Below are 22,183 nucleotides of genomic sequence, written 5' to 3'. Positions count from 1 at the left end.
TATCTTGGCTATTGTGAATAATGCTGCCATGAACATGGGAGCACAAATTTCTCTTCAAGGTACTGATTTCGTTTCCTTTCTGGCCCCAAGTTTTAGCACCCACTCTGTGAAAAGTACACAAACTTCAAGGCAGGAAAACTATATTTCTAAGTTGGCTCTCCTATTAAATAGCTGTGTGAAATGGGCAAATTCTTTTGGGGTATCAGTAGCCTCATTTTCATAATTCTACCCCCCACCACACCATTAGGGATGTTAGAAGAATGAAATCAAAATAAATGGGAAGATGTTAAGGTAATTTTATTGCATAAAACTAGTATTAAGCATGACCATAACTGGTTTCTTTTTCTTTGGTTCTGTTTTGTCTTCCTCTCCTTTGTTTTCTCTCCGTCTCCTGTTGAGTGGATTAGTAGATTCCCCTGCCAGGTTCCTCTAAAGAGTATTGCAAGAAAGACTCTCAAGGTCATGCTTCCACTGGAAAACCTCACTCTGCAGTTGCTTCACCACTGGACCCTCGGTTGAGGGCCGAATTCAAAAATCAATCCACATTCTTTTAAGGCAAAATAATTCCAACATTTTTTTTCTTTTGGTATTCTAGAGATCTGCCAGCTCCTGTAAGAGTCATGGCAAATATTATTTTGTAGGTCATCCTAGTTTTCCTTCACCACAAAAAACTGAGATTTGGTATAATTAGAGCCCAGGGGGCAAATGGCCCTGCTCCTGACCTTTCTCCAGTGGGTTTCACTCGTGTCTCACAGCTGCAGCTGTCTGGTTGTGTGTACTTGTGGGCAGGAGCAGGGACTCATAGCCCAGACCAAAGGGTCAGTTAGTATGACTTAAACTCTTTCTAGGAGCTAAGGCTTCTTCTTTTTAAGGCAAAATTAAGGAACTTCTCTTTTACTCTATAAGGAGTCCTTAATAAATAGTGAGTGAGTTACTCATAAATTGAAGCTAGATCAACTTATATGGCAAAATATAGAATTGAGGTACTTACCAAAATCACTGAAGCTAGAGAAAGGGCAATATCAGTTTCCTAGGTGGGGTTTTTTTTTTTTTTTTTGGTGAGGAAGACTGGCCCTGAGCTAACATTTGTTGCCAATCTACCTCTTTTTTTCTTTTCTTTCTCTCTCTCCCCAAAGCCCCAGTACATAGTTGTATATCCTAGTTATAGGTCATTCTAGTTCTTCTATGTGGGATGCCTCCACAGCATGGCTTGATGAGTGGTGCCTAGGTCCATGTCCAGTATCAGAACCAGAGAACTGCAGGCTGCTGAAGTAAAGTGCACAAACTTAACCACTTGGCCATGGGGCTGGCCCCAGGTTTCTGGGTATTTTATTTTTTCTTTCTTTTTCTTTTATTATTTATTTATTTGTGATGCAGACTGGCCCTGAGCTAACATCTGTTGCCAATCTTCCTTTTTTCCTTGAGGAAGATTGTCCCTGAGCTAACATCTGTGCCAATCTTCCTCTATTTTATGTGGGATGCTGCCACAGCATGGCTTGATGAGTGGTGCTAGGTCCACGCCCGGGATCCAAACTTGCAAACCCTGGGCTGCTGAAACAGAGTGCACGAACCCAACCACTGTACCACCAGGCTGGCCCCTGGGGATTTTAGACCAAAACATTCTAGAGGGACAACACAGCCTTCATACTCTGTTTGTTTTGGTTTTAAATTAAATGATCCCTTCCTTGTTACAGGTTTGAAGTGATTGGCACCCTCCTTTGATAGTGGGTAGGAGGGAAGACTCTAGAATCAGTCAGACATCAGTTCAGATCCTGGTGCTACCATTTACAAGTTGCGTGACCTTGGGCAAGTTAATTTCTTAAGACTTAGTTTCCTCATCAGCGAAATGGGTATAATCATAATGTCTGCATCAGAATTAGTAAGAACCAATGAGATAATGTATGGAAAAGCACCCACCATTATGCCTGGCATATTATTTAGAGCTCAATAAGTGTTAGCTATTGTTTGATGATGATGATGATGTTGATAGTGATGGATATTATTATCAGCCTTTATTATTTTCGCCTATATCCTGAGAATAATTTTATTCTGTTTTTCTAAAACAGTTGTATCGAGATATAATTTACCCACCATAAATTGGACTCATTTTCATTATAGGTTTGACTGATGGGAAAGAAAGGATGCTCTAACTCCCTAAGCCTCCGCTCTAATAAAACACACAACTCCCCTGATTTCTCTTCTTCTACTATCCCACAGTAGGCACTTTCAAAGCTCTGCTTGTATCTGTTGTTAATTTGTACATCAGTGATTAGTTTACTCTGGGGGCTTGCTCATTGTTGTTTGGGGGGGTGTGTGTGTATACATGTGCAGCATGCACTTTGAAGAAGACCAATGAGAAGACTTCTTGAGACCATTCACTTAGAGTCAACTCTCTAAGTGCATTGACTTTTTGCTACATGGCAACCCAGTCTAGACTCCATGGAGAAAAGAGATGTGTAAGGCAGATTCCAAGTCTTAAAAAAGCAATACATATGCATGTATACATAGGTTGATAGAAAGAAGATGGAATTTAGGGTCAAGAGACCAAATTTAAATTCCCTTTTTCATCATTCACTACCTTTGTGACTTTAGATAAGTTATTCAAATTCAGGTACTTGTTACTCTCAAATGGAAAATAAAGATAAGAATCGATCTTACTTAATTTATAGGGTTGTTATGAGGCTTCATTGTAATAATGTATGAGAAATCTCTTTGTAAATTGTTGGCTAGGTAAATAAAATTGACAAATATGTGTTACAATAATATTCGATTGTAAATTGTGTGCTTCAGACATCAGGTACCCTGAGAGGTGCAGATCATGGGCTGCAGCTATTAGGAATGCCTCGTGGAGGAAATGGGACTCTTTCTGAGCCTTCAAAATCAGATAGGACTTCAATACATGGAAAAGAGCGGGAGGGGAGGGGCAGTCTTGATCGAGGGATTAAAAATAAGCAAAGACTCCAGAACCCCAGAGGCTGGAATAAGCATATAAGCACACACCAAGCGATATAAAACATAGAAAGGGGTAAAGTTACCTGAATAGTTATAATAGATGGTTCCTCTTCTGAAAGTTCGCCCTCCTTCCAGGCAGGTTAATATCTTATTTGTCTAGGACTGTTAGCTCCACCAAGGCAGAGGCCTTGTCCTTCTTCTCTGATCTTTCTTTAGTGCCTGTCACAGCGCCTGGCACATAGTAGATACTCACTAAATGCTTAACAACTGAAAGAATGGATGGATGGTCATGTCAGCTGCTATTCTTGTCTGGCTGCCTTAATATTATCTAAAGTCATCAGCCACTGAATTAGGGACTGTCTTTTAATTCCCTATATGTGGTACAGCCCCATCTGCTGTTGGGCTTTGAAATTCTTTGACTGTTTTGCAATGATGGCAATACTCGGTGTGATTTTTCTCCACCCTGTCCCAGAAGACTCCTTACCCCAAGCGAACAATAGGGTGACCAGCAAGTCGTGTGAGTACAACGGGACCACTTACCAACATGGTGAGCTATTCGTGGCCGAAGGGCTGTTTCAGAACCGGCAACCCAATCAATGCACCCAGTGCAGCTGTTCGGTAAGACCCCTCATCTTAATGCCCCTACCCAAATAAGAGAGCTCCCTCTGTACTTATACCTTTAGTTTGAGCCTACACTGTCGGATGTTTCAGTGGAAGGTGAACTGCATCTAAATCATAAGCCTCCCTGCCCATCTGGACTCCCCGATCTTCATCTGCCCTGAACAACTGTGTTGAAGAGGTCAGATCAGTAGTATTGGGCAAAGAAGAGCTGGTGGTGTTGATCTGCACTCCTTTTCACAGTAGTTATACCACCAAAGCCTTCATCTGAAGGACACGATTATTCGAAGCCTTGGGAATGCTATGGGTGGAAAAGCTACTGGCACTATCTAGGGTCACTGAACCAATTTGTAAGAAAATGGGCTGTCTCTTAGTTCCCATCTCTGAAGTAGTCTACTAATCAGTTCGTTCTTGGTGCCCTGCAGTGACAAGTGTCTCGACAAAACATGATTATTCCTGTGACTTTATTTGTCAAAAGAACTGTGTGTACTTCAGGAATAAAGTATATGGATTATATCCTCATCTAATTGTACAGTCCGGAGACTGCAATAGGTTGAACCAGAAAATGGAGAGTAAAATGAGTGTTTACACTGAAGTGTGAGGGAATGAAGTTAGAAGTAGAAACAACTTTTGTGCTTGTAAGGGGCATTAAATTCTGGATTGCCAAGGGAAGTTACAGAATCTCTTCCTTTAGGGATTTTTAGTAAAAATATACTATCTCGATAGTTTGGGAGAATTTGGTTGTGGCTTTGCCTTCCTAATGACCTTTCAGGAGCCCTTCTAGCCCCAGAATAATATGCATCTAAGAATTAAGAACAGGTTTAAGGAATAATGTTTGGAACATAGAATTTTAAAGAATGAAGATTCTGCAAAGACAGCCATAACAGCAAGTAAATGTGATCCTCTCCTTTGCCTCGTGCTGAATTGAACTGTTAGTTCAGATCATTTTTTACAGTTTTGTGTTACCCCAGTGAGCTTGTCTCCTTGGTTTGGATGGGAGACTCTAGTGAGAGTTATAAAAAGTGGCCACCACACAAATCCTCATTCCCATAAATCCCTAACATCCAGCCGGGGCGTGTGGGAACCAAGGGAGACAATGAACAGAGAAGAGAGGAGCGAGACTATATTTGGTGGTTTGGAGGCCTGTGGCAGCCCCCACACTGACTACTTTGTACCATCTTAGATCAGTATGCCCAACTAGGATTGCCAGCTCTTCTGTGACTTAGTCCCTGGCGTGGAGAAGTAGGAAGTATCAAACAAACAATACATGATAAAATTTAGGAAGTACCTAGAACCGACTATGGGAGAGCAGCAGGAAAGGACGCACCATGTTTTAAGCCCCTGCTCAACTCAGTTACTGAGCTAAGCCTTTACTCTTATCCCAGATCCTTCTGACCTTAATTCTGTTTCTCCTTGGCAGGAGGGAAATGTGTACTGTGGTCTCAAGACTTGCCCCAAGTTAACCTGTGCATTTCCAGTCTCTGTTCCGGATTCCTGCTGCCGGGTGTGCAGAGGTAGGTGTCCCATATCCCAAGACCCAGGGTGCTGCCATCCTGAGCAGGACTTAGAAGAGAGGAAAATACCTGTACAGGGTTCTTGGGAAAGGGAATTTTCTATGGTAGCCATAGTTTCTACCAGTGCTTTCATTCGGAAAATGAAACAATAAAAGCTCTGATTTTAAGGGCCACTGCCTGAAAGAAACTATGCTGGAGAGCAGCGGAGGAGAGGGGGTGGGAGTCATCTTAAGTGGAAGTGAGTATCTATCTCTCCTTCCTTAACCCCTTCTAGCTTGTCCCCAGGTTATTGTATTATAAAACACAGCCCATTTCCATGCACAGCCTTAAAAGGAAGAATGGGCCTTGCAGAGTGTTTTGAGCATTTTGAAGACTGCAGGGCAAATTTAGGTGCATTTTTTAAAATCCCACAGTAAGATGGTGACAAACTCAATACAAGTAAAATGGAAGGCATCATCTTCTCAAATTATATCCAAAATGGAATCGTCATCTTCTCAAGATCATTTTGTATAGTTTTGTGTTACCCCAGTGAGCTTGTCTCCTTCGTTTGGATGGGAGACTCTAGTGAGAGTCATAAAAAGTGGCTACCACACAAATCCTCATTTCCATAAATCCCCAACATGGGTGCATATTGGAATGACCTTGGTAAATTTATGTGCAGACCACGGCTGGGGAGGTGGGGATAGGTGATCCCAATGGGCAGCCAAGAGAACCACTGAGTTAGAGGAAAAAATTAAAGGATTTGCTGGTAGGGGATGGGTAGTTGACTTCCTATACATTACTGCCAGCTTAATCTTCCAAAAAGATAGCCTTAACCTTGCTGCACCCCTACTCAAAAGTCTTCATGCTCACATATTATAATATGCCAGTCACAGTTCTAAACAGTTTATAGTTCCAAACACTTTAATCCCATGACAACCCTGTGTGGTGAGTACGATTATTATCCCCATTTTATGGATGATGAAACTGAGGCAGAGAGAGGTTAAGAACCTTGCCAGAAGTCATGTAGCTAGTGAGTCAAGGAGCTAAGAATTGAATCCTGGCAGTCTGGCTCCAGACTCCAGGCTCTTAACCATTTCATTGCCATTGAAGGGGACGGCTCCCTGTTGCCAGGAAAATACATGTCAACCCCCTGACTCTGACAGTGAAGGCCTTCCATGTTCAAGCCTCAACTTGCCTTTATAGGCCCACATTTTTCCATTCATGCACCTCAGCTTCCACTCACGTTGTTCTTATGCTCTCTTACATTTGTAGCTTTGCTTTCTCCTTTGCCCCTCAATACTTCTTGAACTTTAGTGTGCTTCAGAATCACCTGAAGAACTTGTTGAAATTCTGATCCCTGGGCCACAGCTGCAGAGATTCTGATTCAGTGGCTTTGGCGTAGGATCCCAGGATATGCATTTAGACGAACCCCCACTGTCCATTCTGATGCTTTGAGAAACCATTCCTAAGATTGTGAGGATGACTGGGGGTGGCTTGAAAGGAACGTTTTACATCTGAGTTTAGTGCACTTAAATTGAGCCTATTAAAAGTCTGGAACCTGAGGAAGCCAATAGAAAAGTAACCAATGTCAGTGTCTGATTGGTCAAAGCATCTAATTCCAACCATATGGCAACCAAATTTGGAGTGAATGAGTGGCAGCTGTTTCATCATAAGGAACTGGCAGGAAAAGGAGACAAATGGCTGCTTAGGTCACATCTGTACATGTGCAGTAAGGGTTGAGAGGAGGGAATGTTGCCTGTTTTTGAAATATCCGTTGCCTCCATCTCTGCCTGTGGAAATCCTGCCAGTTCCTCAAGACATAGCTCAAATGCAGCTTCCCCAGATTCAAACACAGGGAGTCCTCAGGCACGTTTTGATAAATACTAGCTGGAAGGCCTTTCTCTCTTCTCTGCCTTCTCACCTCCATCCTTAATTTCTCCACCCCTAAATCCTCCTTATCTTTCAAAAGCCAGCCTAATGCCGCCTCTTCTATGAAGTGTTCTTTTAATCCTGCAAGTTGGGAGTAACCTTCCCTCTGCTCTAGGACCCCTCAGCACTTAATCTGTGCTTCTCCAGTAGCATTTATCACCTTGTCATGTTTGTCTTTTATTATTTGTGCTCATGTCTTGTCATCCCTACCAATGTATAAGCTATTTAAGGCAGAAACTATTTGTGTCTCATCTCCCCCCCCCCCCCACTGCACTAGACACAGAGTATAGGTGCTCTTTGAATAACGCACGCTTGGAAATATTGCCAGAAAGTTAGTCATAGTTTGAATTAGATGCTACTAAAATATTATGATTGTGTTTTCTTCCTTTGAATCATTGATTGCCTGTGGTAGATGGTACTGACTATACATTGGTTCATGGTCAATAGGAAATTACCTGGTGTTGTTCCTGAGCCCCATGTTGTTTTTCTCCCCCATCCTACTTTAGGATGCTATAATTAATATTTTTCGAAAGAAATTAACTTATTCTGAGTACCAGTATATTCTCATCCCTTTTAATGTGCGTTTTGTACCAGCCCTCATAAGTCAGTATGGATTTACTTGCAGCCTAATTTGATTTATGCTTCAGTAAGGCTGTGAATCTTTCCATACCTGTTTCTCACAGTGTGTGGGTATCCGTACCTCAATACAGCTGTTATGTTGCATCCAGGAAAGATGAGTATGTTGTTCCTCAGCTCCTTTCCCACCTTTGCTCCAATGTAACTTGAGTCTGCTCCAAAGGGAAGAGTCCGTACTGAGCAGAGGTGCACACGTGGTTGCTACTATAACCAGCTAATTGGTATAATCCAATTTTTAGGCTGAGATTATTTTGTTTGGGGAAAAGGGTATGTGAAATTCAAACTGAAGAATAATTAATAAAAGAAAGGAAACTGCAAGAAGATGTATTATTGCATCCAAGAGGCAATACGGTGCAAAGGACATAGGCCACAAGCCACAAGGACATAGATTTGAGGTTGCAGAGCTCCCGTCTCCTAGTGATGTTATCTTGGACAAGCTGCTTAACCACTTAAAGCCTCAGTTTTCTCAGCTGTGAAAATGGGGATGCTAAGCTCTACCACCAATAGAAAGGTTGTAAAAATTAACTGAGCTGACATAGAGTCCTAGGAGAAGGTCCAGTACAGAGTTATTCCTTAATGAGTGATAATCATTATATTTCATATAATAATTACTATATTTATTACCCTGGGGTTAAGTAGAATTGCACCTTCTCTTCTGTCTCTGACAGTCTTGCCTTTTGATTTGCTTAATCTCCGTATGCAGAACCTCCATATACCGAACCTAGTTTCTAGTCCTTCTTGTGCTAACAGATCCTAGGACTAACCGTCTTCTCAAGAGTTCTCTTGTCACAAATAAATCTATTTTCTTTTCTTATGTCCTCAGAAGCAACAGATAAAAGCTGGCTATTACTGATCCTCTGTTGTCCCTTGACAATTCATTAAGTTCTTTCTCTGCCATCTCGTCTCCAGCCTAAATAAACCATTCTCTTTCATCTTCTCCTATAAGGACTAAATCCTACACTTTTCATAAAATTGTTGCTTTTTTCCCCTGCTTTTAATTTCTTTACATCTTTCAGTTGTATATAATGTGATTGAATCTGCTTTGAAGTTCTAATTTTTGAAGCACCTAGTTATTTTTTTCTGCTGAAATGATGTTTTTACAAAGGTATACCTTGTATAAGCATATTACTCATACAGTGGGGAACCCAGACACACTTCTGCCCTATGTTGGCCACCCTAATTGCAGGCAAAATACTGCAGAAGAAATAACCTTTTGAGTGCTGAACTTGCAAACCTTAATATAAAGGGCCCCATTCAGACAGGCTCTCTGCACTGTCACCAAACACTAATGTGTGCCTTTCTTCCTGGGTCAGACGGCAATCTTAGCTGTGGATTGAATCTCAGCCCCCGCCTCAGTTGTTTAGACATGTCTTTGAGGCCAAGACAGTCAGGAGAGTGTTGGCAGGGTGCGTGTCATTGCTGGCACTCCAGCAAACCTCATCTGGACTAGAAATGTAGCTCAAAAAGCCACTGGAACCTTAAGGGAATCTTTATCAGAAGAAAAAATCTCTTCAGAGATTGTAGGACTGCCACATTCTGGGCAAGCAGGCCTCAAACCCAAACCCACACCCAGCTTCCCTCCCCCGTTTATCATTTCTGCTTCCTGTCTCCTGCCAATCTTGCCAAAGCAAAGGGGAAGGCTATGTACTTGGACTCTAGACAAGGGAGAGGTATTTGGGGTAGGCTATCAACTGTACTGAGAGCCAAACCTGCATGTGGTAGATGGTGTACATATCTAGCGCTTACTATGCGCCAGGCACTGGTCTAAGCACTTTTGTGTGTAATATCTCATTTGATCCTCACAACAAAGGAGGAACAGTTATTATCCCCATTTTACAGATGAGGAAACTGAGGCAGAGAAGTCAAGTGATTTTCCCAAGGATACATGGTAGTAAGTGGCAGAGCTTGAATTTGAACCTTGTTAGCCTGGCTCTAGAGTCCCAAGTTTTTGCACTATCTGGTGGGAGCCATTCATAGGAGTGTGACAAGGGCCTCTCCTAGTGTAGGAGAATAAAGGGAGAGAGAGGACATGTGTGGCACATTGGCATAGGCAGATAATCCTAAGAAGACAGTAACCACACTGCCCGTCTTTCCCCATCAAGGTCTCAACCTACCCACTCCCAACCACAGGGGAACACCCTCATTCCACCCTTCTCTCTTTCTAGGCTTAAAGAGGCCCGAGTGTAAATATCTACCTTCTTTCATTCAGCATACATTTGTCGAGCAATCACTAAGTACCTGGCACTGTGCTGTTGCTCAAGACATAATAGTGAACAAAACAGACGTGGAACCTGCCCTTGCAGAGTTTAGCGGGGAAGACAGACATTTATCACATAATGATGCAAGTAGATATAAAATCACAACTGTGCCACATGCTACAAAGGAAAGGTATTATAAAAGCCCATAATTGGGAGGGGTCGACCTAGTCAGGGAGGTGAAGGAAGACTCCTAGGACTGTCTCTCCAGCCTCAACTCACACCACATTCCTCTTCACTCTCTGCACCCCAGGGAGGTGCACAGGGATGAGTGACTTAAAAGTTAGGCAGATAACTGGTGGCAGTCCTGTCCTCCCAGGATTCCTGACTTCTGATTTTACCGTGAAACCAGTCACCTCATGCTGTAGGAGTGTCTGTACTGTCCTTCCTGCATTATAGATGCTGCATGATACTCTAGTCTGGACTTTTCTTCTGAAGTAACTACCATACCTTACCATATTATCCAATTTCAGTTCTTCAGCTTGTTTTAAAGGCCCTCTGTAAAACAGTCTGACCCTTCCTTAACCTACTGCTCATCCTCTTTTCTCTGACACCAACACGCACACCTTCTTCTCTAGGCTGGCCGTTCTCTGTCCTGTAATATGCCATGTTCCTTCCCACCTTCACCGCTGTTATGTGCTTCTCTTGACTCTTACTCCCCACAAGCTTGGAATAGCCTCCCTCCTCTTCTACTGATTAGAATCCTCCCCATCTTTCAAGAGCCCAGCTGAAGGCGCACCTCTTCTAGGTAGTCTTGCCTAACCCCTCTAATCCTCACTGATCTTGTTTGACCACTTTCAGGGCTTAGTGTGGTTCATAGAGTTCAGCATTTAAAAATATTTTCTTGTATTGTTCATTGTTTCCTGGGTCTTGGCTCCTCAACTAGAAAGTTCTATAAATAGAGGACCGTCTTCTTCTTCCTCTGTTTCCACTAGAATAGTATTGAGCATATATCTTGTGATGAATTTATTAAAAGGAAAGAGAGCCACAGTTATGAAAAGCTCTTGACAGCACTCCAAGTGCAGTGCTGGCTGGAGAGACAGGAGAAATGATTGAACTCACAACTTACTCAACTCAAGCTCCTTTATCCAACGCATCTCCAGTGAGCCCAAGGAGAAAATTGAGTCTCTTTATAAAATCGAGATATTTCTGCTAACTCCTTCAAAGTAACTGAAACTGGAAGCAACTGCTTAAAAGCAATTTGTCAGTGTTCAAGACAACTGCCATTTTACCTAAGACTTTCAATTTCTTTCCGAAAAAGCAGCAAAATTACACCTCAGACGCCATCTCGGCTGCAATGCAGAGATCTCCAGGGAAGTGGTGTGTGAGATATTTCATTTTTTAATATCATAAAATTCTATCAAATTTTTCAAAATCAAAGAAAACTGGAGAAAATACCAGCAACTCCAAATATAGATCCTCACGTATCAGTCTAGAGTTGCTTTTGTTTTTGTCCTCATTTTCAGCAGAAACACTACCATCTCCTGGTCATAATGATAGAAAGGAAACATTGTTAGTGAGAAGCACTACTTAAAAAAATAAAAATTAGCTCAATAATTTTTGAGTTGGTATGCTCTCACCTAAACTTCCAAATGAATTGAAACACTGATCTTTTCATGGCTAGGGAAGCCTGACCATCCTTAGTAATCCCTTTTCAAAAGTGAATCATTCATGTTCATGAATATGGGACCATCTTAGGGATTGTCTATCCTTGCCTACCTCTCCTCTTCTTTGAAATCCCCACTGGAAGCTTTCTTCTTCCATGGAAACTTTCCAGGTTGTTTTTGTTCTCTCTCCATCCCTTGCACTCAGAATTCATCTCCATGTGCCTGCTGACTGTCCCAGGACTCCCACCCCTCTGAGGTCATCATGTTCTTCTTGGCATGTCTTTTATGTCTAGAATGTTTCTTCTTAGACAGAAACCCCTTCTGACAGTGGATGAGACAGCATTGACTTTCATACTGAGCTTAACAAATTAACAGCAATGATTCCTAATTGGCCATCTGGGATATCCTGTCAAGGTCAATAATGCCCCATCCTGTTGTGGTGTTGGAGGGTTTTTCATGTGTGTATGAGTCTGGTTCTACAATGAAAATAAGGAGTTCCTGGTGAAGCATTTCAAAGCAATGCTCTTTTCATGGATGGTTAAAGCCACCCTTCCTTCAGCGTTGTCCTTCTGACTACTTCAAGGGACGCTGCGACTGCCCAGAAACACACCGCTGGATATGCCCGCTACTCTCATTAGAATAGTCTTCATGAGCTTAGACCTCAACATTTATAGAAATTAATCTTTCTTGACTGACAGTATAAACGGAGGAAAAAGAAACATGAGAAGGAAGAGTGATGTCAGGCAGAGGAATCATATTTGAATACAGTAGTACCCCCTTATCCACGGTTTTGCTATCCGTGGTTTCTATTACCTGCGGTCAATGGCAGTCCAAAAATATTAAACGGAAAATTCCAGAAATAAACAATTCATAAGTTTTAAATTGCACACCATTCTGAGTAGCATGATGAAATCTCACATCATCCCACTCGGTCCTGGGTGGGACATGAATCATCCCCTTGTCCAGGGTATCCATGCTGTGTATGCTACTTGCCCATTAGTCACTTAGTAGCCATCTTGGTTATCAGATCGACTGTCTCGGTATCGCAGTGCTTGTGTACAAGTAACCCTTATTTTACTTACTAATGTCCCCAAAGCCAACTTTATTATTATAGCCATGTGCTGCATAACGACATTTCAGTCAAGGACAGACTGCATATATGATGGTGGTACCATAAGATTAATACCGTATAGGGGCTGGCCCCGTGGCCGAGTGGTTAAGTTCGTGCGCTCCGCTGCAGGCGGCCCAGTGTTTCGTTAGTTCGAATCCTGGGCACGGACATGGCACTGCTCATCAGACCACGCTGAGGCAGCGTCCCACATGCCACAACTAGAAGAACCCACAACGAAGAATACACAACTATGTACTGGGGGGCTTTGGAGAGAAAAAGGAAAAAATAAAATCTTTAAGAAAAAAAAAAAAAAAGATTAATACCGTATAGCCTAGGTGTGTAGTAGGCTATACCATCTAGGTTTGTGTAAGTACACTCTATGATGCCCACACAATGACTAAATCACGTAACAACACATTTCTGAGAACATATCCCTGTCATTAAGCAACACATGACTGTAGTTATTGTTGTTACTCTCTTAATGTGGCTAATTTATAAATGAAACTTTATCATAGGTATGTATGTATAGGAAAAAACATAGTCTATATAGGGTTTGGTACTATTCACTGTTTCAGGCATCCTTTGGGGGTCTTGGAACATATCCCCTATGGATAAGTGGGCTGTACTGTGTTATCTACACTACAACTGTAAGAACTCGCAAAGCCCAGGTCCCCATAGCCCAGAAAAAGTGGACAGTTGCTATAATTATCCAATTGATTCAAGCGAATTGCTGGAATGACTACATCCACTTTCGTTTTTGGCTTTGGCTGTTAAAACCAGACCCACATCCTCTACTCTCACCAAGTAGTCCAGTCCTCTTTGGATAGGGCCAGGAAGCCAAAGTGATGGTCACAGAAAGAAGAAGGACCTTAAACTGGCTGCTTTTCATTCCCGGGTTGAACAGGCAGTAAACATCAGTAGATCACTGAGTTTCCCTCTCCACCCTGCTTGTTATTTTGCATTTATGGATGTGGTAGCGCAGGACTCTATTTGGGTTCTTGGATTTTTACCACTCTGCTTTATGACTATGTAAATTGCACTGCCTCCCAGTGAAGCAGATATCTGTCTTCTTCAACCTCATTTTAAACCAAGAGAGAAAAACACAAACTCCTCCTCTAAAAAGATGAAAATAAGGAGAGGACTAGCATAATTATGAAAGAATCTAAGCCATTTCAGAAGGAATGAGCTGAAGAAATTTCTGCAGCCATTTTTTTTTTGTATCTCCAGGATTCTGGCTTTAGAAATGTAATGATTTAGAAATAAAATGATTCCCTTTCTATGTGTGAGCATAAATTTTCTTTTTCTGCTAGGCTTCATTTGTTTGTTTAATCTAGATCCTTTCCTTTGTTAAATACCTAGCACACTTGTGGGAGTCCCTAAGTTGGGCTTTCCCCCTGTGTAAGCTACCCTTGAAAGAGGAGAAGGAGGGGCTGGCCCCGTGTCCGAGTGGTTAAGTTCGCACGCTCCACTGCAGGCGGCCCAGTGTTTCATTAGTTCGGGTCCTGGGCGCGGACGTGGCACTGCTCATCGGGCCACGCTGGGGCGGCGTCCCATGTGTGACAACTAGAAAGACCCACAATGAAGAATATACAGCTATGTACTGGGGGGCTTTGGGGAGAAAAAGGAAAAAAAATTTGAAAAATCTAAAAAAAAAAAGAAAGAGGAAAAGGAGGAAGAAGTGGAAGGAAAGGATGGGAAAAGAGGGAGAGGCAATAATAGCTAACACTTACATAACACTCACAGTGTGCCAGGCACTATTCTAAGCTCTTTGCATATACTAATTCATTTCATCCTCAAACCCTATAGGGTAGGTATTACTGTCTACATTTTAGCAATAAGGAAATTGAGGCACAGAGAGGTTCATTTACTTGCCCAAAGTCACACAGGTAAGAAGGGGCAGAACCAGGAATTGGACCCAGGCAGTCTGACTCTGGGCTGTTCTCTTATTCATTACTGCTATGCTGCATCTCAGCTTGGGGATGTGAAACAATTTTGGGGACTCTTGTTAACTTTGAGCCTACTGAAGGAACAGACTTTGTGACAACTCTGCTCCCAGGGGCCAGATATGGTAACACTTCCAGCAGATTCATCGGGACTACTCTGGGATGCAAAGACCCCATTTATAGCCATAAACTTGGATCTGTGTAGTCACATCTCCATTGAAAGAGCAGAGCATGGGTCATGGGCACCATCTAGCTCAGTTTTTTTATTCCCTCTCCCATGATTTCCTCCTGCAAACACATGCACTTTCACAATGCACTTTTTAAAAAGTACGTATTTCTGATTTTTCTGGATAAATGCTTTTGTACTCCTCTTCAGATTTGGCTTGCTACTGTTGGCAGGAGTCCTTCCTTGTCTGTGACTTAGTGTTTCTCAAGCAGATATTTTGTTTAAAGTGCTTAGAGCTTGTATTGACAGCCCAAACAATAAAATGCTTTATTTGACAATAAAGTATTTTCTAAGAAAAATGACCGCCCACTTCACAAGATGCTGGAGGACCTCTTGTAGTCTTATGGATCACTACTGGAAGCTCAGGTGTCTACCAGTGGAGAATCCTTATACCAGTGTTCTTCAAAGCTTCCTTCAAATTTCAACACACTTGCTCCCTCTGAAAAGAATTTGGAGAATTAGATGTTTGGCATAGGCCCCCCCCAGAGTCATCTGCTTCCACTCCCTCTTTCATCTCCAGCTTGGTTATTGAGTACTAACTATAAAGTAGCCCAACCACAGAACCTGGAACGATCATTTTCTTCCTCTCTGCCCTCTCACAATTTCCCTCAAAATACTTTTAACTCTTTTCCCTGATTCTGCTGATTTCAACTTGTTCTTCTGAAAATACAGAAATCACTTTGTCTTGTCGCAGAGATCACTTCCCCCTGTCTTGAGGATTCATTTAATTTCTATTTGCCTTATGATTAGAGTGACCGTATAATTTATCATCCAAACTGAGACCCTTTTGAAAGTGAGAGGGGCAATCTTAATAATTATGCCTGCCAGAAAAAGAGGCATAAAACTGTGTTGTCCCAGATAAATCAAGACCTACGGGCACTCTATTTATTATGATGTGTGTGTTTCAGAAGTGGCCACATGCTGGCGTAGTTTTGCTGTCTGAGGCTTATCTTCATGGGTATCTCATAATCTCGTTGTACATTTAGTCCTTTTGAGAGGATAGGGTTTAATTCTGTGACCTGGTTAAGCCAACCAGAGATTAATAGAAGCAATGGGAGCTATAAACAATCTGAATTTTAGCCTAGCTCTTGACCATTTTTCAAATAATTGTTCTCCATTTCTCCCATTACCAGAAAGCCAAGCCATTCCAGCTCCATAGGGTACCACTCAGAGGATAATTGAGGTTTGAATAAACAACACATGTGGCTTTTAAGGTTAAATGAATATTGTTTGACATACAGTACACCAGAGTTGTTTTTCATTTTGGTTTCAAAAATTGGTTAAAATTACCTCTTGTTGCTTCTCGGAATTAACTAGAATCCATCTGTCTCCATTAGAATCACTGTTGTTTTTTTTTCTTTAAAGCATTGGCTGAAAAAAGAGGCTCCCTCACATGATCACTTGTCCAGTGAATCAGGGGCAAAAAACAAAGAAACAGGTTTTGTAGGGTACTGGTGCCTACTTTCTTCTTTTATGGATTTTGCCTCTTAGATATATCTAAGTTATATCTAAGGTATAATATCTAAGATTGTAAATGGACAAACCTATTTTCAGCTGTCCAGACAGACCCTGCCCAGGCCTAGAGAACCACTTATAGCCATAGAAAATGTGAACATCCAAGAAGATAATTCCAGTTTAACTATGGTTCAAATTATATGGAGTAACTAAAATGTTGAAACCTTTAGCAGCTATTTATAGCAGATTCAAGCTTAGAGAATGCCATTTTGATAACTTTGAAAGCTCAAAGGCAACAAAATACTGGTAGTTCCTACTTGAAAATATATATTCAGAAGTAATAGCTGTGGTAGTTTTTTTGTGTGGGGTTTTTTTTTCTCTGTTTTTTATGATTTATTTTGAAGGTTCTTTTTTTTTCCCCTTCCTGCTTTTTCTCCCCAAAGACCCCCCGGTACATAGTTGCATATTTTTTTTAGCTGTGGGTCCTTCTAGTTGTGGCATGTGGGACGCCACCTCACCGTGTCCTGATGAGTGGTGCCATGTCTGCGCCCAGGATCCAAACCGGCGAAACCCTGGGCCGCTGCAACGGAGCGCGGGAACTTAACCACTCGGCCATGGGGCCGGCCCCCTTCAGTAGTTTTTAATGAAGTGAAATAGTTCAATTTAGGTACACATGACTGTCTGAAAATGCTTAGGTGGTTGTGACACATTTATCTGAACTTGTGTTACAGGGTATTAATAGTCTGCTCCCACGTTTGATACTGACTTGCCTCGTCACGTTGCCATCTTGCCTCTGTTCATTTAACAGGGATTATATGCTTCTATATTGCTTTCCAGATTCTGACTGGACTATGAGTATTTTAAAACACCATTTAAAAGCCCTTTAAGACTCCATGGTCTAAATGCAATAAATTGAACTTCTCAGAAGGCCGTGCTGAGTAAACATTTCATGTCAATCCCAATCATTAATTTACATTAAAAAAGGACATTTGATGCGGACAGCTATTCTATCAGTTTTCTTTTGTAATTTGTTCTTTTTTACCTACTTAGATTAGGCTTAAAACCACATCCTATAGCTTTTATATTTTGTTTTGCCATTTGCTCGTGAATCTTTTCTGATTTCAAATCTCTTGGGTCCCATGTTTTCATGTTTGCTCAGGACAAAGCTTAGACCCACCACTGCCACCTGAAATGGAATAAGTAAATCCAAGTTCATCCCCACTTAGTCACTGTCAAGGGCAGTGCCATTCCCTAGCTCTCCAGATTTGCAACCCAGAGTCATTTTATACTGTTTTCTCCTTTGCCTTCCTCCTTTATTATCAAATCTTCCATCAGGGTCTTATCATTTCCTTTTGATCAGGAGTGGTCTGATTTGCCCCTTCTTCTCCATTATTTTATAGATTTTCATGGCTTATCACATATTATTATGACAGTCTCCTAGTCAGCCTCCCAAATTCCAGTTGTTCCCCAACTAGCGGACACTCCATTGCCAAGATAAGCTTCCGCAAATATCACTTTTACCATTAGAACCTCTACATAAAGATTGGTAACAGGATCAAATGTGAATTCTTCAGCCTCTTTTTGAAGTCCATGCAGCAATTATTTACCACCCTTACCTCAACAACCAGTCCCCCTCCCTTCCTCCCTCCTTCACCCTCCTTCTCCTTCTCCCCCTCTCTCTCCACCAGCCCCATTTCTCCTTTCACATCTGAGGTTTCTACTCAAGCCACATCTTGCTTGCTGTCTCCAGTATGTGACTTGCTATTTCCCAAGCTCTGGCCCTTTGCAAATGCCATTCCCTTCAGTTGAGATACCCTCTGCCCACATCACTGTCTGTTTATACCCTGCATTTATCTGCTTCTAAAAATGTGACTTAACAGTTCTTTTGGGAAGCTTTCCATGACCACATCTGGCCGCTTGCTCCACCTGTTCAGTATCTCCTAAGCACATATATTCCATTTGTATTTTCAGTTGTTACCCTGTGTGTGTGTGTTTTTAGGCTATTTCCTATATTGATTTCCTGTCACCTCCACACAGGTTGTATATGTCTTGAGGGAAAGGGCATGTCCTGTTCTCTCCTCCTCCTGCCTTAACATCAGGCTCTCCGCTCGAGAAGCATCCAGTGCATGTTAACGGACTTTGGGGAATTATGTTCTAGACAAAAACAGAGGGGAAATCATCTTCACTCTTACAGGGTCATTTAAGTTTCCACATAGTCTGCATCCAGTCTGTGTCTACTATCTTTACTCAGACATGGAATAACCAGGAAGAGGCGAGTATACTATTGCCCAAGCACTTAATTCTGTATTTTTGACTGCAGTTCAATCAGTACATATACTGAGCACCTGATGTGTACCCAGAAATATGCTAAAGTGCTCCAGCCCAGTTATTCACAAACTCCTGCACACATTAGAATGTCTGGGATGGCTTGTCAAAACCCAGATCACTGACCCCCCACCCCGGAATCTTTGACTTAGTAGGTCTGGAGTAGGGTCCGAAAGTTGGCATTTCTAACAAGTTCCCAGGTAATGCTGATGCTGCTGGTCCAGACACCACACTCTGAGAACCAATGATGTAGTCAGTACAGAGGGGGCGTCTAAGACATGGTCTCTGGTTTCAAGGGATTTACAGTCTCTTTAGGGAAGCAAGGCAAGCTTAGGAAACATTTAACAGCCAAAAATATTGTAGTGTTTTAGTATTCATTCATTCAACAAATATTGACACTATCTACATGCCCAGCACTGTTCTAGGCACTGGAGTTACATCAGTGAACACGATAGACAAAAATCCTTGTTCTCATAGGAGAATTCTAGTGAGAGAAAACAGACAATAAATAAAATATATAAAATGTACAATAGTGATAAGTGCAAAGAAGGAAAAGAAAAGAAGGATAAGAAAAACCAAAAGGGGATTGAAATTTTAGATAGGTGGTCAGAGAAGGCCTCCCAATTCCATCATTTGACAAGTATTTCTTGAGTGACTACTATGTGCCAGGCACTGTTATAGATGATGGTGACAGCCATGAATAACGCAAACAATAAACCCTGTCCTTGCAGAATGGACACACTTATTTGGGAGCCAGGTAAGCTGGTATTTTGGGTATTAACGCTCATCAACTCATTATGTGACTGTGAATGGCTATACACCCTCTTTGAGCGTTGGTTTCTCCATCTGTTAAATGGAGCAGTTGGACAACGTTATGCTTGTACATCTCTAAGGCTATAGAATGCTAAGTCCTTCAGGAGATCAGAAATATGTAAGAGTGCTTGAGGAAGACTTAGTAAAGGAGGAAAAACTTAATGGTTTTCATAGGCATGGGGAGTTCTGGGGGGTGGGAGGTGGGAAGGTAATTTCAGAAGAAGAATAACGTGAGCAAAAGCATGCAAGCAAGAATGGGAGCCAAGTTTTAAATGAAGAACAAGGAGGTCAAAGGGTTCCCATTGTATAATAGCTGAGATAGTTGGGTAGGAGGTAGATGCTGAGCAAAGATGAGGTGGGGGCTAATTACAGAGAGTCTTGCCTGGGAACTCACTGAGGGTTTTGATCAGGAAATGATACAATTATACAATCAAAGTGGTGTTTTAGGACGATTAACCTAGCAACCAGTTAAATCTTCAAAATTCATATTTTTTTTCCATAAGATGACCTTTGAATCATGGAGAGTTAAAGCCATACTTTGTTGTATGTCACTGTCTAATGATAATATTGCTATCAAACTAATTTTAAGGTCTTTTTCAAGCCCTAAAAGCCAAAGATGTTATGTAATTTTCCCTAACAGTATTACACATGATTGAACCAGTAACATGTTACTGTTTAGACTTAGGTTTTGAAAGTTTCAGAGATGCATTAGAACAGAAAATCCTTAATGCTTATATCTTTTTCTCTTCCTTGTTATCCCATGAAATATATGATTGACTCTATATTGGGTTTATCCTCAGGCAGATTAGATAGATAGATAGATAGATAGATAGATAGATAGACGTAGAGATAGATATAAGACATATATTCACAGAAACACACACACATATAAATAGTACTCATGTAGAGTGACGCAAACATCTCTAAGACCAAGCTCTTCTCATCAGCTTGCTTGGTCCTAGATAATACAAGGTAATATTCTTGGAAGCTGAGGAACGTCTGTACCTGTTTTGTGAATTTTGCCCTCTAGGCTAAAAGTAGAATCCTGCTCCTAAAAAGAGTTACTTTGGAAGATGGCAATGATAGGGGTTCGCTGTTCAAAGAGTGGACTTACAGACCTAGAGAAAGCTGTGGCAGGCAAAAACAGAAGTACATCTTGGATATTGGTTATGTAAACACTCCAACCATAGCGAGTTTTATCCTAACTTTCATATCAGGTCATAACTTCTCAGAGACATAATGGTGAATTTAACAAATCATGACAGACCAAGTCCTCAAAACTCTCACTTTTTTAAGGGTAGTTTAAACACAAGTTAAATATGCCTACAAAATACTTAACTGTTACTGGAATAAAATAAGCAAAAGTGACAAATGATGGCTATATTAAAGTAGAAAGTGATTATTTTCCCTTTTATTTTCCAAATTATGTGTAATGTTGCTGGAAAGTCTATTTTAGAAAGTGGCAACTTTCACGGGAGTTGTTTTGAAAAATGAGGCACACCCAAAGAGAAATCTTTCAGTGGTGCTTTTTGAAGGACTGCCACAACAGCTAAAACATCTGGAGAACTTTGAGATCATAGAACCAAAATGTTACTGGGTCACAAGGGTGATATTTTTTCCTTCTATGTATGGATGATTCTTTCTTTATTTCTTTTTAATCAACAGGAGAAGGAGAATTGTCGTGGGAACATTCTGATGGTGATATCTTTCGGCAACCTGCCAACAGAGAAGCAGTAAGTGTGAATAGTTCAAATAATTCAACGCTCCACAGCATCAGGCCAAACTTTCTTCTCTCCATGGTTACTATCCCAGCAACTCCATAAAAGGGCGCATTTTTAAAACCATTTTTCTTCCCTTTCCTCAGAAATTCGAATGGCATCATTACCAACCTATAACCTTTTAAATGCACTGTATAATTGGTAAGCAGGCCAGGACACAGAGAAATCATAGCCTTAGCCCTTAGGAGCCCTTCATCTAGATCAGATGTTGGTGCCCTTTCAGGATGACTTGCCAAAACTTTGTCTTCTGTAAGGGAGGCAGATCGCTACCCCTATCCTCAACAGGAAGGACTTTCTGTGGGATTGTAAGGCAGGGCAGCCCATCCTTTTGGCAGAGGGACTTTAGACATGTCCACTTAACCTCTATCCTAAGCCTTAGCTCTTAGTCATACAGCTTGAAGAGCGGAAAGGCAGCAGACCAGATTCTCCTTCCTCAGCCTGCAACATCTTCTCATTTCCATTCTCAGCACTAATTTCAGAAAAAGCTTTATGAGTAGACATCTCTCTACATAGGGTAATAGCATCTCTTGTTCCTTTGTATTTTGAAGTAATTAACAAAATAGAATCTCTCTCTAACAAATTTGTGTCTAAGTACAGCAACACTTCAAAGTTCTTAAAATCTGAAAAGGAGATGTTCCGATTCAAAGAATATATCATATTAAAGAACTTAAGAAAAGTATACAAAATGTACAAAGGCACTCATTGCACATAAATGGGTATTCATTGCGCCCTTGTACAAAAAAAGCGCACAGGGGCATTCAATGCAGCATTATTTTGATAAGAGCAAAACAAATGGAGACAATCTAAATGTCTGTCAATAGGAGCTTGGTTAAATACACCCAATCTATGGGGCACTGTGCAAGTGTTAAAAAAAATGCAGTGCATCAAAGTGCAGTAAAGTGGAGGGATCTCCAAGATATATTATGTAAACAAAACAAGGTGCAGGATACAATTTATCCTGTCATATCCTTATGTAAAGATTGTGTGTGTGCATGTATGTAAAGGCATATGAAAAGTCTGGAAGGTCACATACCAACAT

General features: G+C 41.3%; 1 protein-coding gene across 4 annotated transcripts in view; it reads left to right on the top strand.

Moving 5' to 3' along the window:
* The window catches only part of CHRDL1 (chordin like 1), a 112,643-nt gene that overhangs the window by 66,231 nt on the left and 24,229 nt on the right, over positions 1-22,183 (top strand). For 2 of the 4 annotated variants that reach the window (XM_014853723.3, XM_044763452.2), the window contains exons 5-7: positions 3,425-3,570; positions 4,991-5,084; positions 21,032-21,099. In XM_014853723.3, the coding sequence (XP_014709209.2) occupies positions 3,425-3,570; positions 4,991-5,084; positions 21,032-21,099 (308 nt within the window). The remainder of the gene's footprint in view (positions 1-3,424; positions 3,571-4,990; positions 5,085-21,031; positions 21,100-22,183) is intronic. The other 2 variants (XM_044763453.2, XM_014853729.3) reach the window with 1 other exon arrangement.

The sequence above is a fragment of the Equus asinus genome, chromosome X (assembly GCF_041296235.1).
Source record: "Equus asinus isolate D_3611 breed Donkey chromosome X, EquAss-T2T_v2, whole genome shotgun sequence".
NCBI classification, from domain to species: Eukaryota; Metazoa; Chordata; class Mammalia; order Perissodactyla; family Equidae; genus Equus; species Equus asinus.
The sequence above is the reverse complement of the archived record's forward strand: the minus strand, read 5'-3'. Positions and strand labels throughout refer to the sequence as shown.